Raw genomic sequence first — 17,516 nt, 5'->3', positions numbered from 1 at the left:
AGAGGTGTGAGGGAAACGGACTGGAAAAAGTGGCTGGTAGGGCGCGCGCGGAGGGGTTTAAGGGAGTAGATTGGAAAACGGGTAAAGTCGCCGTTAAAATGCCGGTAACGCTCGAGATGCGGGTATTAATTAGCGTGCGCAGTTTACAGGCGTTGAGGAAGAACTTAGGTAGAGGAACAAAGAGAGATGAAGGGAGGAAGGCGGTTTGCGGAGGATAATAAACCGTTAGTGAAAGGATAATGCCGGTGTGGGTGTCAGAGAGACGCGACGAGGGGCTGCCGTAACTTTGGCGGGAAACGAGAAGCTAACCGAAACATAAAGAGAAAAACTCAAGGAGTCTTGTATGCCTTAATTTTGCATTTTTTTTCATAGTCTTTAATCCCTTTATTACTTATACAATAGCGAGATCGAGATCAAAATTAAAAATCGCCTTGCTTAAAATGACATATATTTAAGGCTTTAAAAATATAAATCTCGAAATAAATAAAAATAATTTTTCGACAAAAGTTACTTGCACGAGGAAAAGAAGCGATTCCAAGTTGTTGAAATATATTCGCGACCTCGAATATAGATCTGTCAAATATGCTAGGAACGCTTGCATTATAAAGTGTAATGCATAAGCGCCGTGTGCCTATACCAAGCTAGATCCGCACGTCCTACTGTCCCAGATAACGCTTGGCATCGCTTTAATGTGACTTATGTATCACGTAAGTCCAACAATTCGACTTATGCATTATCCGCTACTATGTATAATACAACTACGCTGCATTAAGTACTGTTACTCGAGTTACTCCCTTTCTAATAATTCAGTGTTCGTGTTGCTCAAGTGCTGAACAAAGTATTTTCGTCGCGCTCGTTCTTTATCGAACGGACAACTTCAGTCACTCGGGAATAATCTCTTGACCTCAAAAAGCACGAGCTCTAATTGATACTACATTAATTTTTCACACACGGAAAAAAAAAAAAAAACTACTCTACATGCTTTTGTGTGTACAACATCGTCGTCTAATTAAAAATTTTTCCGACCAACCAAGAGTGTATATAGCGATAACCCTCTAGAACAGTGATAAAACCGACCGAAAAAATCCTACCTCCAATAATGAATGCAATATCGATACTTTTCCTTTTGTACAACTCATATATTCTCTGTGGTATCACGGGTGGTCCTCCGACGGTGTTCTTGTATATTTTATCGCGCGGCAAAAAAGCATTTACGATCATTCGCGACGCCGCTGTTATTTTGAATCTGTAAAAAGACACGTTCTATCTGGACGAAAGTAAAATGCAATCGCTACAGAAAACAAAAGCGCGCGTTCCGTATTTCACAGACGATTTAGAAATATAACAGTGATAAAGGCTTGTGCAAAATGTAGAAAGGAGGGAGAAAGCGAGAGAGGGAAAGAGAGAAGAGGGAATGGACCAAACAGTCATCCTCTATGGGAGTGCGGACCGCATTTAAAGTCTTTTATTTCGAGCGCGACAACCGCGGTTGGAAAACAAAAGGCATGGGATGGCGGATCAAAGAGTCGAGAGGAGATCCACTCCACTCGGCGTGCCGAGGATCTCTTTATCTCTCTCTATTTCTCTTTCCTTCCCTTTCTCCTTCTCTTCCCGTCTCTCTTTTTGGCAGAGATGCGTCCATCTCAGTCGCCTTTCAGTCGCCTCTTCGTCTCTGTCGCTTGCTAAAATCCCTTTGCAGCACTACTCTTCGTTCGGAATCTCTCTGAACTGTTTCCGGCTTTCGATGTTTTTTGTGAAAATATCTCTTCTAAAAGGGAAGAGAAAGAAAAGAAGAAAAAGGGGAAAATGGAAAATTGAGTTATTATACCACTATTTGTCGAATATTAAAGAAGATTTTAAGTGAACTAAAATGCGTTTGATGCTTTTTGCTTATTTCTTAAATTATTACATTTATAACACATTTACGATTAAAAAAAAAATAATAATAAAAAGGTTCTATAAGTTGCATTTTGCTACGTTATAAATTTCTAGAATTTAACAAATTTAAGAACAGTGTGTCGATAAAAAAGCGCAACACTACATACAACGTGGCAATACTCTGTGAAAGTAATTTCTGTCTAACTATAAGCGCCGTAATTTAACTTATGTACGAGGTTCTGAAAGCGGAACGCGCATGAATTCTTCATAGCGACCCACCTGTCATTCCTTCTTTCGTTTCGAGCCCATGCATGGAATCTCGAGGTATGGAAGCGCCACTTACGTCTCGCTGAATGATGCATCGGTCAATCAATCGGTCGCGCTGCTCGTGTGCATTTCTATATGCAGCTAGTGTGCGCGATTGCATATGAGCGAAAATTTCTGTCACGATAGAGCCGTCACGCGGCGTGCGGTAACGGGGTTATCGATTCCGCGGCATCGCGAGATGACACGCGACCCTTATTTTAACAGCGGAAGCGTAAGATCGATCGTAGTAAGAGCAACCGTAACATTCAATAATTAAATCTTAGAATTTCAGTAATAGAATTGCTGTCGCCAATGAGGCGTTCGCATCGATCTGTCATAAAATGCATTCAATTATTGAATTTTCCCGTTGCGCCATGGCAACTCGCATTTTGCTCGCATATCTGCAGCGCCCGTCATCGGTTTCGTGTTAATTAAATCAACCATGATTAATTAATTCATTACGTAAAGGCCGACGCTGCTAACAGTACGGACGTGATAACAAATATTATTATCCGTTAAATGCATTCGGGATGGTACCTATGTCAAAACTTTAACAGATTTAATTCTTCAACTTCCGGAAAGCCACAATATTTAATTTTTTTCTACAAAAAAGTACAAAAAACGCGAAAATACAATTAAATCTCCAAAAATCCCGCAAAGATTTAAGAGAAATTTAAAAAATCAAAAATCAAAAATTTCAGCACCATAATTCAAGCATGATTAAAATATCACGCCAAAATAATGTCCAACGAGCCAGAAGTAATGCTGTTAAATAAACAGTAGTTTCCGCGAACTTCATCGAAACTAATCGAATAGCATATATAAAAAATATAACAAATTAAAAAAAAAAGTTTCGTGTGCTCATATATTAATTTGACGTTAATTGCAGACTCTTGCATCTGGTAAACATTTTCGCTGTTTCCACGATACGTGTGCAAAGCAAAATAATACTGGAAAAAAATTTGGTCTGTTAAGATAATAGATTTGCGTCAACTGCACAAGCAGGCGTTTGTCACGATCTAGAGTCGTTAGTCAACTTAAGTCCAAGGCTTATATCTGTAGCGAAGTCAGTCCTAGCCTTTGCTTAAACTTACGTCCGCTCGCGCTTGATTGCGATACAATTTCGTCGGACTATTCAAAGCTACTCCATGATCTTCCGAGCTTTGGTTCACTCTTGAATTTCTGGATGCTCACTCTCTTAATCCTTTAAACCCTACAGAGAATGACCTAACCAGGATTTAATTCAATAATTTTAACTGCTAAAACAATATCATATATATATATAATATTTAATGTCAGCCAGATTTCTATATCAATGTAGCAATTTCTGCCTCATATTGTTCTCTCAACTCTCCACGTGTGAAACGATTAAAAAAATAATGTAAAAATAAACCGTTTACACACGGTTGTATTAATTCTCAAAATCACAACAAAAAATGTTGCAAGCTAGCTATTTACGGTACAAAATAACGTCGTGTGAAAGAAGGGCTTGATATAAAGTATTTTAATATTTACATTTGTTCTAAAAAATATGAAAAATATGCGATCCACTAAATGTTGGATTTCCGGACAATAATGGATTTAGATTCGCGCTTAAGTGGCCCGCCATTATTCTTGCTTATCTCGCTGCACGCGAAAAGCGCGTTTTCATGCTAATTCGAGTCATTGAAAATTTTCCTTTTCGCGCCGTTAACAAACCAAGCTGCAAAATTATTGGTGTAGAGCATTCTCGAAAGCTGGCAGTAGCGATGATGAGAGTGAGGAAGGTTGAGAGCACAGGATGGGAAACGAGAGTGCGGGACGGGAAACTGCAGTGTTGAAGTTTGTTTTTCATCCCTCCAACCAGGCGGGAGTTCTCTAATTAAAGCAGGAGCGTTTGGCGTTCGGCAATTAAAAAGTGCGAACTTCAAAGGCCAATTGAAAAGCGGCTCGATTTTACATCATCTGTCGTACGCCATCATCGAAACGAAAGACATGTTATGAGTGTAATGCGATTCTCACGATGCACCGAAATCCTCGAATTCTTTTCCAAACTGTACATTTTTACTTTTTTTTCTCACTTTTGTCACTTTTTTCATAAAAAATTATACATGAAATAAACGACGCGCTTTACATTTAGCAATAAAATTCGACTAAAAAAAACAAGTCAGTAGATCAAACATGTGAAAATAAATGTTTTATTTAAAGATTCAAAGACTGGAAAAAACTGCAATTTTGAATTACTTTTGTGATTATATTATGAAATTTAAAAGAGTATTATTAAAGCGCGTTGAAAGCATCGGAACAAATTTTCAAATGCAGAAAGAAGAAAAATCTGATAAATAAACGTGAATCGAGACCTTGTTCGTTTAACTATTTATTCAAAGTAATTTGTTCGTTAGCAGATGAAAGGGCCAAGGGACTTGCAATCAGTTATGCAATTAATATTGCAATCAATATTTTACCGATTAGTGTGCATGTGACCTAAAAAATCCAATAATTATGTAAATTCGCATTAATCTCGACTTGTATTTCATCAAGCACTTTCGCGAAAATAATAAATACTTCTGCATCACTTTCATAATATTTACGTTTAATAAAACATTTTTGCAAAAAACTGATAGCATTGCACATCAAGAGAATAATTGTTCTTCGCTGTACTATTTAACTTTTATTATTTACTTTAAACAAAAACGTATCTGTGCTGCGGAAAACAAAAAAAAATTTGTCTTTATCTTCTGTCCATCCCTGTTCCTTTGACCTACCACAAACATCCATCTAATCGTCCCACCGACCGCGATGCGCTTTACTTTTCGTCGAGACGCGGTCTGGGGATATGAATATTAAAAGCAGCTTTTCGTGCTCTGATGAATATTGATATCGAAGCGCAGTGCAACACACAACAATCGAAATAATCGTGCAAGAGATCGGTGGAAGCCATTGAAAGCTCGCGCTTTTTCCTAGATATTCATATTGCACAAATTTAACTTTGTAGTTTGCCTACTATCTACAGTTAATGCCTAATTTCACTATATTTGCTACCTCTTCATGTTTTCCTGTATATTTCTCAACTAATTCTTGTAGCACTCTTATAAAGATACTTAATGCATCTGACTTTGTGAACGACACGCCCGAACTGCACATTGACTTGTGTTCACCTCTGTTGACTCGTGTTAACTTTTTCCTGTTCTATTGCTCTATAATAAGCCTCTTTAATCAATCTTTTTATACAAAAGTACAAAATATAGAAGAGAAGAGATCTAAACTATGAATAGGACAGCTCATTACGGGAGGAATCGCTCTTCTTTGGGATGTCGGGCGTTACCTGCCCGGTCGATCGCGCCGAAGCCGTACGCTCTTTGTTCCAGCGGTACCGCCATTGTGTGTCGCGCGGTTATCAGGCACACGGGATAATTCGGTGCCCAAGCACAATGGAGTCGCGGAAAATCGTCTGCGATTCTGCAGAGCGTTTCGTGCTTTCGAGACGTCGGATCGCTGATGCTGATTAATTAAATGCCCTCTCTGCGCTTACGCTCCGCATTAATCACACAATCATTAGACCGAAACATCGACGGCGGACACCTCACTGTTTCACACGTAATTATTGTATCTCTAGACAACACTAGTCTACTTTTTAGGCTCGTTGATTTAATTCTATTACGACAACAGTAATCCTTTCTAAAGATAAGAATAATAAGAAGTCTAATCAGAGTTTAGTGTGATCAAATTTGATCCACAAATCGTTTTTAGATCAAGATATTTGTAATAAGATTTTAAATTATTGTTAATTGTCAATTAAAATTGAATAAAAATAAAAAAACATAATCCATTTCATTCCTGAATTGTCTACACGTACACAGTGTTTATTTACGCGTAGAATTAAGCTAAATACTGACGCAAAATGTTAATGAAACTAAATAGCATCCAATAATCTCGCCGAGGAAAGATCTTTTTTTACCATTTTACTTCTATTTTAGTCCCGATTAGAAAAAAAATTTATCTAAAATTTGGAGGCAATGTATTCGCCTTTTTAAATATTAGCACGATTATTTTCGTGTTATTATGTAGGCGGCGGTTTCGGAAATTTTACGATAGTCCTTCGTGGAAGAGCATAGCCGGAAGGGGGCTGGAAGTGACGCAGCCCACTGCATTATATCGCGGAGATAGAGGATCTCCGGCGATATATCACATATCGTGACGCGGACTCGTGCTCGGGCTGCATCTAGTGATGGCCCTCGAGCCAATAGCCACGATGCGGAACAAAATGATTACACTCCATAAAACACGAAATTATTATAACACTTTGCGTCCAAAATGTTTAAGAGTGATAAAATTCAACATGTTGTTAAAAACAGCGATAAAGTGTAGTTAGAAAATCAGCGTCAGAATAATTGAGGCACTTTTTGCCATAAATAATTTTCAGTCCGATCGTAGAATTTGTAGTGTTTACGTAAACGCGGTTTCCAACATTTTGCTTAATTAATGATCGCGCATAATGTATAGTTGTTAATATAGCTATAACGCGCAGCTTACTTTTTTTTATAAAAAGACACCTATTCATTTTTCACGTTATTAATTACCGACGAAGAAAAGCTTCAATTTAGTCCAATATCTTGTTATACATCAACTCATAATTCAATGCGACAATTACCTTATGCGAGGTTTACGGCCATCGCTAGCTAAGCCACTTTGCATGTAATAGCAAACGTACGGCCCCACAATGGTAATTACAAAAACGCGATATCTTCCGGCCGAACATCGACCGTTATGTATTACAATTGCAGCCGTCTAACAATAATTACAGACGATACGAACGATTCACGCTTAGCCTGCAGACCGATCACTGTCGTCACGTTCGCTTCATCGCTAAATGCTCAATAATTTTCATAATCTAATTTTGGCTAGCCAATACTTTAGCAATTTTACTTCTGCAACTCAGTAGCTGTAATTTAAAACGACTCGTAGCGCAACTCGTTATTGCTTAAATCAATTTTTGAACAGCTAAGAAATACTACGCATTGAAAATGAAATTAATATCCTAAAGTCTAAACAAATTTTTCTTCGATAAAGTCAGACCGGTTCTCGGAGAAGTTTGCATCTCCTGCAAAAATATTGACTAAAGAGCACTGATCTATGTGTTTAAATTAGAAACATTTTTTCCAATCAACTTGAATTCACAACTCGAAGTACTCGAAAAATTAAATTTCACGAGTGTAGTTTTATAAAATGGATACATGGAAAATAATGATAAAGTTCTACCAGCAAGAATAAACACCTACTTATATAGCGTCGCTGCAAGTACTTCTTATTGCGTCAAGTGCGCTAATTGCGCACCCACATTTTACGTCAAATGCGCAACGGCGCGAAAAGTTGAGTTAAGTTGTGTGAAAGATAGGTTCGCAAGAATCGCGAGAATGTGACGGCGGAACTTCCCTCACGCGGCTTGTATTCGCCTTTAGAGTGGCTCGAATACAACACTTACTATACTGACACGCTATACTGACTCAGATATAAGACATGAGCGCGCTGCGCGCTCTCGTCCTCTCTCGCGAGTCTTATATATCGCCCCGCAGTGTCTCGCATGCCTTTCATTTCGTCCTTTACGGTACTTCGTCATGATTTACGGCGTATCCGCATGAGGAACGACGACATCGCGCGCGCCTCGCTTGCTCGCTCCGCTTTCGTCTCCTTCCTTCCTTCCTTCCTCCCGTTACGGTTTCCGTCGCGTGAGTGTACTTCGCCTGTAATTTTCTCGTCGACAGTCGCGAGATGCCGGGAAAAGGATGCTCCGCCAAAGAACGCCTTTGACCCGGCTTCGGCGGAAGTCGCCCTGTCGCGGCTGCTTCGGGCTCTCAATGCGGTAAGTCGCGGTAGTAACGATAAGATACGGCGGATCGTATAAACCTAGCGCAGACATCCTTGGAATGCTTAATTCTTGGGGACCCAGCTCCGTTACGTTAATCGCTAAATATCAAGCTTAAAAATTTGCATAGAACGAGAAAATTACACTCATCTTCATCCCCGGGTTTTTGACTAATTTAAAGGTGACCTCTCCTTCACACAAATTTCATCCATGTTGAATAATTTAGCCACGATCTAATTTAAATATTCAATATACAGACGATCGGTATAAAATATATTGAGTTTTAGAATGTTTAATTGTGAATTCTCTTAAAATATAATGTAAATCTAGAAAATGAGTCATTGTTAATTCATCTGCTTCAAATGTCAATGCAAGAAATTCTTGCAAGATTTCACCGATAATACTCGATAATGAATGCAGAACGTCATTTGAGACATTTCGAAACGTTATTTTGAAACGCATGGATAAATTATCGTAACGACGTAACGCTCGCCGTTTGTATCGCCGATATGTAGTGCATAACCGAGTTAACTTCGCACGAACGCGCTATCAAAGTTTCAAACAATTGCGAATATACTATCATTACATAATCGTTCCATAATCAGTTTTTCGACAGCTACAATCGACCCCGGCTCGTTGTTTGCGCGAATCGCCGTTTGTTTGCCAGGCAATTAATGACGAGGAGAAGAGCTAATTATTAACATGCGCTGTAAAACAAGCGCTCTCTAATTTGCATCCGCTGCTAATTGATTACTAGCAACGAGTAATTATTTGAATTTTGCTAATCAACTTCGTACGAATGTTAGGATTTTCAGTCAGCTTTTGCATTATTATTATACAATATGTTTTAACGCATATACGTAAAATTATATTTATTAAAATATCTATACTTTTCTCAACACCAGTCTATTTACGGCAATCAAGAGGAGAGAAGTTTTTCCAACAAGAAATTAAGAAGCAACAAAATATCCAATTGACTCTCGTATCTCTCATATCACATTAAGCTGATAAGTACACTATCAGCTTTCTCAATTTGTGTTAAAGTATCCATATCTGACGGAAGTTAGAATATAGCTTTAGTATATCTCATAGAACACCGAAGGGCGAGACATACTTTAGCTGTAGAAATATCTTTTTTTTTTCCATGCGCCATAAAAATGTTGCATGTATAGTTTATAGAAGAAAGCCATAAGGGTAGAATAGGTTTCGGGGGAATCATAAAACGAACAGAATAAATGCTTGCTGCTATTTTTATATCAGAGGGCAACTCATCTTCCTGAGTACTTCGCACAACTTTCATACAGTACGAATAATTTTTCCACATTTCTGCAATTTGTTTAATTGCAATATCAATGTTTTTCTTTGGAATTATTTTACCACAAAGTTTTCCACAATTTTTCAAAACTTTATTAAAATGTTAGCTGTTTTAAGTCAGTTCGATTCAATTAAAAAAAAAAAATGCAATTGTTATATGTTTATTTCGAAATCCGTTTTACGCACAGAATTTTATGGGAATTTCAAATGCGGAAACGCATTACCTTGTCAACGATAAATTGTCGCGCGTACTTTCGCCCGTGACGCATAGTACAGTGCCATTAGCTAATGCGCAAAACGAGCATCACAAAAAAGTATCTATTATATTAATTCATACATAAAATATAGATGCGTTATTTTTATCTCATATAGCATGCCGCGAGTAATTCCCTCATGTGTGCACGATTACGCAAACATAACACACGTGAACATTACACGCGCGCGCGCACTTAAGCGTTTCATAATCAAGCGATGATCCATAATCAAGGACATGCGATATCTCACAGACAGAATATCCTAGATTCAACGCGGAGATTATCGTACAACGAACAGATAACCGTTGCGGAAAAGTCACGCGAACCTGGACATTACGCTCTGTGAGGATCGTATCGCGAGAGTGTCATCACGACTTTCACGCCTACCTACGAATTCTTCGTAATCACACGACCTAAACTCCTGTTTAACTACCTTACCTACTCAATAAATACGCATTCAGCCGATTAAAATTATTGATAGTATTATTTTCGTTATCTCCGTTGTTGTTACATTACATCATATAAGAATTGCGAAATATAAATTAGGAAATAAGAATTAATTTTTTGTCAAAACTTTTCATAATTTCTAGACAGCCACAAGCTATTATGACAATTAAAATAAATATTTTGCTGACTAATTAGGCAAAATGGCACTGTACTTTTAGTAAATTTCTTAATGAACTTCTCCAAGACAAATAATTCCACGGGACAACCGAAGAGTATTTCTCATTAAACACTCCGCATAAAATCGGAGTGAAAAGTGCCTCTTCATAGAAGCATTCAAGATTCAATGGGATTGAAAGCGCTTCATTATTTGCTGCGCCCGATAAGTGCTTCTTTCGATCGGAACGTATACGCGATCTCTATTCGCCGAAGCGGAATTCCTTTTGTCGCGCCCTTCCGCAAGCCGAATGACGCGGAGAACAAGGAGGGAGGCGGAGGGAGATCTTGGATTGGAATAGCCCGGTAACAACCGTCGCGGCATTTTCTAGCTTTTGAGACGCGAGAAAATAACGATGCAGTCAACGCGCATACAATCATACAGCGAAATATGAGGACCACACAGATACACGTTGAAGGGCCCGAGGCGTAACGGCTCAATGGCGTTGTGCGTCGCATCGAGAACATTAAATAGTAAATGCAGAGAAACGCGTATATTCCCATCCCGCACTCGCGTGGAAACAAACGATAGTCGCAAACAAAGGCGGTGAAGTAATGACATACGTAACGAAAAAGTGGAGAAAAAAGCGTGCGAAAGTGCCAAACAATGTGCGCGTATAACAATACTTTTACAACAATAATTTGGGCTCCATATTTTTTATGTAATCGATACATAATACATAGCGAAAATAAGAGAAATCATGGAGCGATGGAAAACGATGATATATCTATAAAATTTCTGAAAATGTCACCTGCACTTCTTTACATCTAATATTTTAATTACCTGAAATATATAATCTATATAATTCATCAGATGCAAAAAAAAAGTACAAGTGAGATTTTCAGAAATGAACTAATTTAAATTTAATTTGTTACAGATCTGAATTTCAAGAATTCACAAAAATAAAAATCCAAAAAAATCTTTCAAATTTTATTCGCAATTTTTGCGATAACTAATTTTGTTTAAACATGACAGCCAATTAAACTTATTTTATTAGAGAACCTCCGGAGAATGTGTACTCTTCCAACTTCCCATCTAATATTTCAGTCCTTCACATTATGTACTTTTAAAACGGCAGTTTTCTCGGTGCATCTCCAGACCTCTTGATTTCCGGTGCAAAGGGCACAGGACGGTGATCTACCAAGTACAAAAAGGGGGGAAAAAAAAATAGTCGACTTTTTCTAGCCGGCTGCACACACCCGATGCACCAATCCAGCTAAAAGCCCTGGATAGCGCTTGCGAACGTGCTCCTTCCTTCAGCCCTTTTTACCCTTTCCAGTACACGCGGGATGACAAACGGCAGAAATAGAGTGCGGATAAAGACATGGAATTTAATGTTGCATACATCAAGAATGTTTTGTGTCGCTTGGTACATCTATCTTCCGAGGAACGGATCCATGAAACTTTCGCGCGAGCTTGTCGAGAAACAATACATCACAAATGAAATTGGTATCTTGCATACTTCCCGCTTGAATATGGCCAGCGTGTAATACAAAGTGCATGCTGCTCGTGTAATATAAATGACGATGCTGCGCCACGCAGTGATCGCGACGTTTTTCAACAAATTTCGATGGCAATATGTGTACCGCTTTCGCTCAATAGCAGCACTTACCTTCCAGCTCGACGACTTTGCCGGCTCTCTTCAGCGCCTTCACCGCCTCGTCGTGCGTGGCTTCGCGTAGATCCTCGCCGTTCACCGCTAAAATAGCGTCGCCGACGTAAAGCTGCTCCGTGGCGTCCGCCGCCATGCCCTTGAAGATCTTCGAGATTAGAATCGGCATTTTGTTCTCCTTGCCGCCTTTAATCGAAATTCCGAGACCGTTGTTATCGCTCTTGACCACGCGGACGACGCGCTTCTGATTTGCGACCGAATCAGGCACGTCCGGATCGTTTAGACTGTCCACATTGTTGTTATTGATATTGCCATTATTGAGGACGTTATTGCCAGTTTCGCAGCTCTCGTCGAGCGAAATACTGAGATAATCGTCTTCCAAGGAGACGAACACGCGATACCACTGACCACGTACTTGAGTCTCGAGGACGCCGGCGCGTCCTGACGCCGAGGACGAGGCGCCTGTGGTCGTGGTAGTCGACGAAGAGGACGACGACGTCGCCGCGGACACCATCGAGCCAATGCCGATCACCCCCATGGCCGAAGAAGCTTGGCCACACAGCTCCACCATTTCGATTTCTTCGCAAGCTGTATGCTAGAATATGTCAATAATTGCACACATAACTTCCTCCTCCTTTATTTAATATTATATTCATCTATCTCAGTTATACAGATGAACGATTTGATCATTAGTAACACATATGCTTGCAAAATTTAGTAAATTTATGCAAATAATAAATGTGAAAATGAAATAATTAATAACAGAAAAGGATTTTGCATAAATATAAACGGAAATTTAAAAGAGATTTTTTGGATTAAAAATGAAATAGCTGCGTGTACATATATTATACATCTATTTACGGCATTGGACGCATTTCCATGGAAAACAAAAGAAAAATTTCGATTTATCTCTCTTAATCCATCGCTCAATTTTGATAGAAAGACTCGAGAAAAATGGTAGCGTGCAGAATGGACGCTATAATGTGTCGCAAATAAATGGTGCCGGTACTCGACGACGTGAATAAATCAATTGTACTATATGCCGGCAAAATTCGTAATTTGAAAATAATTGATAGCGGTCGACAGTGACGTGGCCGAGCTCTCTTTGTTTTCCTCCTGCACCATTATTTCCATCAATCCAGTTTCGCGCCGTAACAATAGCGTTACTACTGCCCCGCGTAAAATAGCGTATGGGCGCAACGGAAGGCAAATAATTAGAAGAAAATTGCGTACGCTTACGATAATGGTTTTCAACTGATTCGCATCCCATACACTTTGTTTTTAATTCTAAAAGTTTTAATGAATTTATTTACGAGGAGAATGTCTGTATCGCTAGTTCATAAAATAAGAAAATTGCTAGAAATCTGCGAAATAAATCAAATCAAGAATCTAAAAGTAGCATTTCTAGAGAAATTCTGTTGCTAACTCTGATTAGCTCTTCGAGACTTGACGAAAGATGTAATTTATCTGCGCTTATTGTTGGATACGCCAAGAAATTTTTGGCAAATGAGATTTCCGCAAAAAGTCTCCACGGTTTCCTGAATGGAGTTCTACAGTACAAAAGTAATGGAATAACAGGGCGCGGCGAACGACAGCGGCCACGTTTAATGAATGCGACAATATGACAGCACGTAGGTACGCGGCAAGGTTATAATTAAAGTGTTTGTCTCTGGGAATTAGTCCTGCGCCAGTTGTGGCTGCGCATCGCCCACGTGAAAATACACGAGATGTCTTTATGGATGATACAACCGTGTGTGGGTGCAACTTGCTTTTATACGACGTTCCAATTAACATCTGGCACCTTCTGGGATCATAAATTTGCAATATGAGTTGGAATAATTTGATAATTTCTGCGAAAACAAGGATTGAATCCAAAGATTCTCATTTGTCGCAGACATAGAAATCTGTGACATTGAATCTGCCCTATCCTTCTGCATCGTGAAACGAATTCTTTTAGGCCTCTGAGTCATTAAATCCTACGATTCCGTAGTTCTAATTTAATTGTGTGTGAAAAATGTTAGAAGAAAAAGTCTATTGCTTAGGAAAAAAAACGCAGGTGCACAGAAATTTATGCTGGAATTCTTATTCTCGAAGTGCAATGCTCCTATAATCTCGATAACAACATCGAATTACAGCGTGTCACAATCATCGTCTCTTGTTACCATCAACGCAAACTTTGGAAGGCATATCGCGTGTCACTACGGAACTTTAGTATCACGAAGACAAAGTCGTTTAAGATATTTCACAAACCACTACAAAGAGAAGATTTATTGTTGGTACTTTCGAACTTTAAAGCTTAATTAAATAATAACGTGACACAATACACATATAATAAAATTGAATGACTAAATTATTTAATGCCAGCTAAGTTTTTTGTTGTCTTATTAAATATTATAATAAATAGGAATTTAATAAATAAAACTAAAAGATACTTTCAGAATGTCTGTCCGTCTAATTTCCTCACGTAAGAAAAACTTAATAAAAAAAATTATAGAATTGTACGCCGAAAAGTCTCGTTATGTTGCGAAAGCTGAAAGGATTGAACGTGCACTTAGGCATCCTACTAAACAAATTAAGAACTAAATCCAATCAAACGGATCATCGGATCTGGGTCATGTTTGGTTACTCAACTCCGGATAAGAGCGCAGAAATACCTGGACAGCGCGAAACGGCCGCTGCAGCGAATCAACAAGTATCATATTAACGCCTCGCGCATTGAGTAAGCGGACGAGCGAGCTGCGGCAGTTCACACGCGGATATAAATTTAAGTCGTTACAGTCTCGCGATGCCCGCGGCGCGATAAACTCGCTTCGGCCACGAATGATCCTTTTACGCAAGGACACAGGAGACGGAACGAATTGATTGCGACCCCGATCTCGCGCCATGGATTTCGCATCGAGGCTGTCGGGCAGAATGGTACCAAATAGATTCCCGTCAGCGAGATTGCTGCGCTTTTTTAATTTGGATTAAATATTTTTTGACAAAATATCGAGACATCAAAGGTTTTAATTCTTCCAAATCTAATGTGAGTTACAACAAATATATCGGCGCTTTTATGAATGTTTTTATATGTTTTAATTAATTCAACATATATTGAAGATTTTTTATCACAAAACAGTGATTGTTTTGTTTATAATACATAAAACATATACGTTTTGAAATATTCAATATTGTTTTGGAGTTTATATTCTGAATAATTATATTATGTAATGCTAACTTAGTTCTTTCCTTTTTCAAGCGTTACAAGAGAACTTAACAAATAAAAATAAGCCTGTAAAAGCATATAAGTTACAAATCCAAACACTATAAAACACTATACAGTACTATACTATACGAGGACTGTCTTTTTTTTTTTATCGGAAAAATTAAAAATGTTGCAACTTCAATCTGCGGAATTCGGAAAGTCCAATAAAAACTTTGGAGTTATTTTACAAAATGTGCTAATCCAGTTGTGCTAATTTAATCCATCCTAAAAGCCATTGACAAAATATTCGGCGGCACAACGTAAATAGGCTTTCAACAGCGCGAATAAAAATGTAAAAAGCGTCGCGCAGTGAGCGGCGGGTGGCGTCATTTTAACCAAATTGATCCGCGCGAAGTATTAAAATGCGGAAACAGACGTCGCCCGTTCGTTTTAGCCAATACACGTGCACGTGCGAATGCGGCGAGAACTGCGTGCCCATGCGTACGGAAAGAGCAGGATGGCGGAGAGAAGGGAGAAACAAGGCAGAAGGGTTGGGAAATTTCGGCTGGATGCCGTGTAATCCGAAAATGCATTACGCGCGTGCATCATGCCACGGAAATAAGCCGCAACGAGAATGGCGAGAATAAAGCGAGAAGCGTGAGTCTTTCAGTTACTCCAACTCTCTCTATTTCGTTAAAATAATGAAATTAATTGGAAACTATATAAGACATAGAATGTTATTTATTAACGCGTAATTATTTGCAGGAACTTTTCTACTTTCAATACTAAATTAATTCAATAATTGAATGGACTAAATTACATGTCGAACATAATCCCGATAAAATTTTAATTTTTACTGTTATCAGTTAATTTATCTAGGATTTAATGCTTCTTTATATATTATAAACAATCTAATTTTTTTTTGTTTCAAACATGGCCAGCTAAATAATTCAAACAGATTTATAACACTCGTGCAGAATTAATTTAAAATTTGCTCTAATTGAAAAATATATATGTGCATTAAGAATTTATCGTCTAGCACAGATAGAAAAATATGTTTTCTATAATTTATACAATGAGATCAATAACGGATAATATACAAATTCTATTTCACCAAGCTAATTAAAATTTATCAAAAAATTAGTTCAACAAAACAAACGCCAAACTAACTTTATTTCTACGAATTGTCAGCCTGTTTCGTCTTAACGTGATTTCGATCACTCGGTGATCGTTACAGTAGTTACAAACAAGTTCAAAGGTTAAGCGATGTTCCCTACGTTTGTCGAACGGCACCGTGCCTTCTTTCTTTTTTTTTTCGTTTCATCTCTCTCACCCGCATTTTCAACTACACCTCTGATTCATCTCTCTTTCCCTCTCTTATTCTCTGTCCTTCTCTTGTCCTCTTTCTCTCACACGCGCACACTCAGTGACCATAAACTACTGGTACCCGACGTACACTGAGGTTATTGGTTTTTGCAAGGGGCTTGACAATGTCGTATACATGCCACCATGTATGTACCTCCATTTCGCACACGAGCAGATTTTATTTTTCAAAGATAATCCCTAAATTTTTTCCTTAAAACATTCGCACGAGCAGTTATTAACGCATCTTAAACAAGCGACACAGTTTTGAAAAAGAAATAACATAGAAATGAGAAAAAAGTTTATAACATTTTAAGAAACTTAGTCTTCAGTTATTTTATAATGTAAAGGCAATATTATTTGGCGCTATTACAGATGCGATTCGACGCATTCGACTTGAAAAATGTAGCAATTGCAAATATGGTTTATATTTGTTCTTGTTAGCACCACGCTTCTCTCTCAATCGCTTTTACTTCGAAAAAGAAAAAGAACATAAAGTAATTAAAAAATGGCCGCAAATAATTACGAAACAATTTGACTTCGTTAATGTGATTAGAAGAATGTTTGTGTGCAAGAATTTTTTGTAAAAATAAAAAATGCTGCATAAATAATATACATAGCTACAAAGGATAACAGAACGCTTTAAACATTCTCCAAGAATAGAAGCATCAGGAAGCATGTAAAAATATTTAGACAAGTCTTCCCGTGTTATCATTGTGCCTGCCACGATTTTAAAAAGACAGCATAATTTTTCCACGCATTCTTTTAGCGCATGACTTCCGTTCAAACTTTTACTACGAATTTTTCACAGCACCTGCATTCAGCAAGCGTTCCGCGTCATCAGTACGTTTCCAATGGTGAATGAAGAGCCGCGAATGCCAGCTGGTTTTATGCGCTCGTCTCTGCTCTAATTCAATTACGCCATCCGGTACAATCTCCGTCTACCCGGTAGCGTATTTATAGCCTCGCGAATGATTCCCCTCTGCGCTTTTCCGCCCTCGAGCGTGTTATTCCCTCCACCCCCTTATCCCAATGTCACCCGCGCAACTCGTGTGAGATCCATCGTGTTTCACGAATGATTCTGCTTCTGCCGGATTGGCCGT

The 17,516-nt window shown here is 38.5% G+C and overlaps 1 protein-coding gene across 3 annotated transcripts in view; it reads right to left on the bottom strand.

Annotated features, from left to right (window-relative positions):
- The window catches only part of Syn1 (Syntrophin-like 1), a 222,310-nt gene that overhangs the window by 186,421 nt on the left and 18,373 nt on the right, over positions 1–17,516 (bottom strand). For all 3 annotated transcript variants that reach the window (XM_012371518.2, XM_012371520.2, XM_067349408.1), the window contains one exon: positions 11,868–12,462. In XM_012371518.2, the coding sequence (XP_012226941.1) occupies positions 11,868–12,438 (571 nt within the window). In that variant the 5' untranslated portion in view covers positions 12,439–12,462. The remainder of the gene's footprint in view (positions 1–11,867; positions 12,463–17,516) is intronic.

Source organism: Linepithema humile, chromosome 2 (assembly GCF_040581485.1).
Source record: "Linepithema humile isolate Giens D197 chromosome 2, Lhum_UNIL_v1.0, whole genome shotgun sequence".
NCBI classification, from domain to species: domain Eukaryota; kingdom Metazoa; phylum Arthropoda; class Insecta; order Hymenoptera; family Formicidae; genus Linepithema; species Linepithema humile.
The sequence above is the reverse complement of the archived record's forward strand: the minus strand, read 5'-3'. Positions and strand labels throughout refer to the sequence as shown.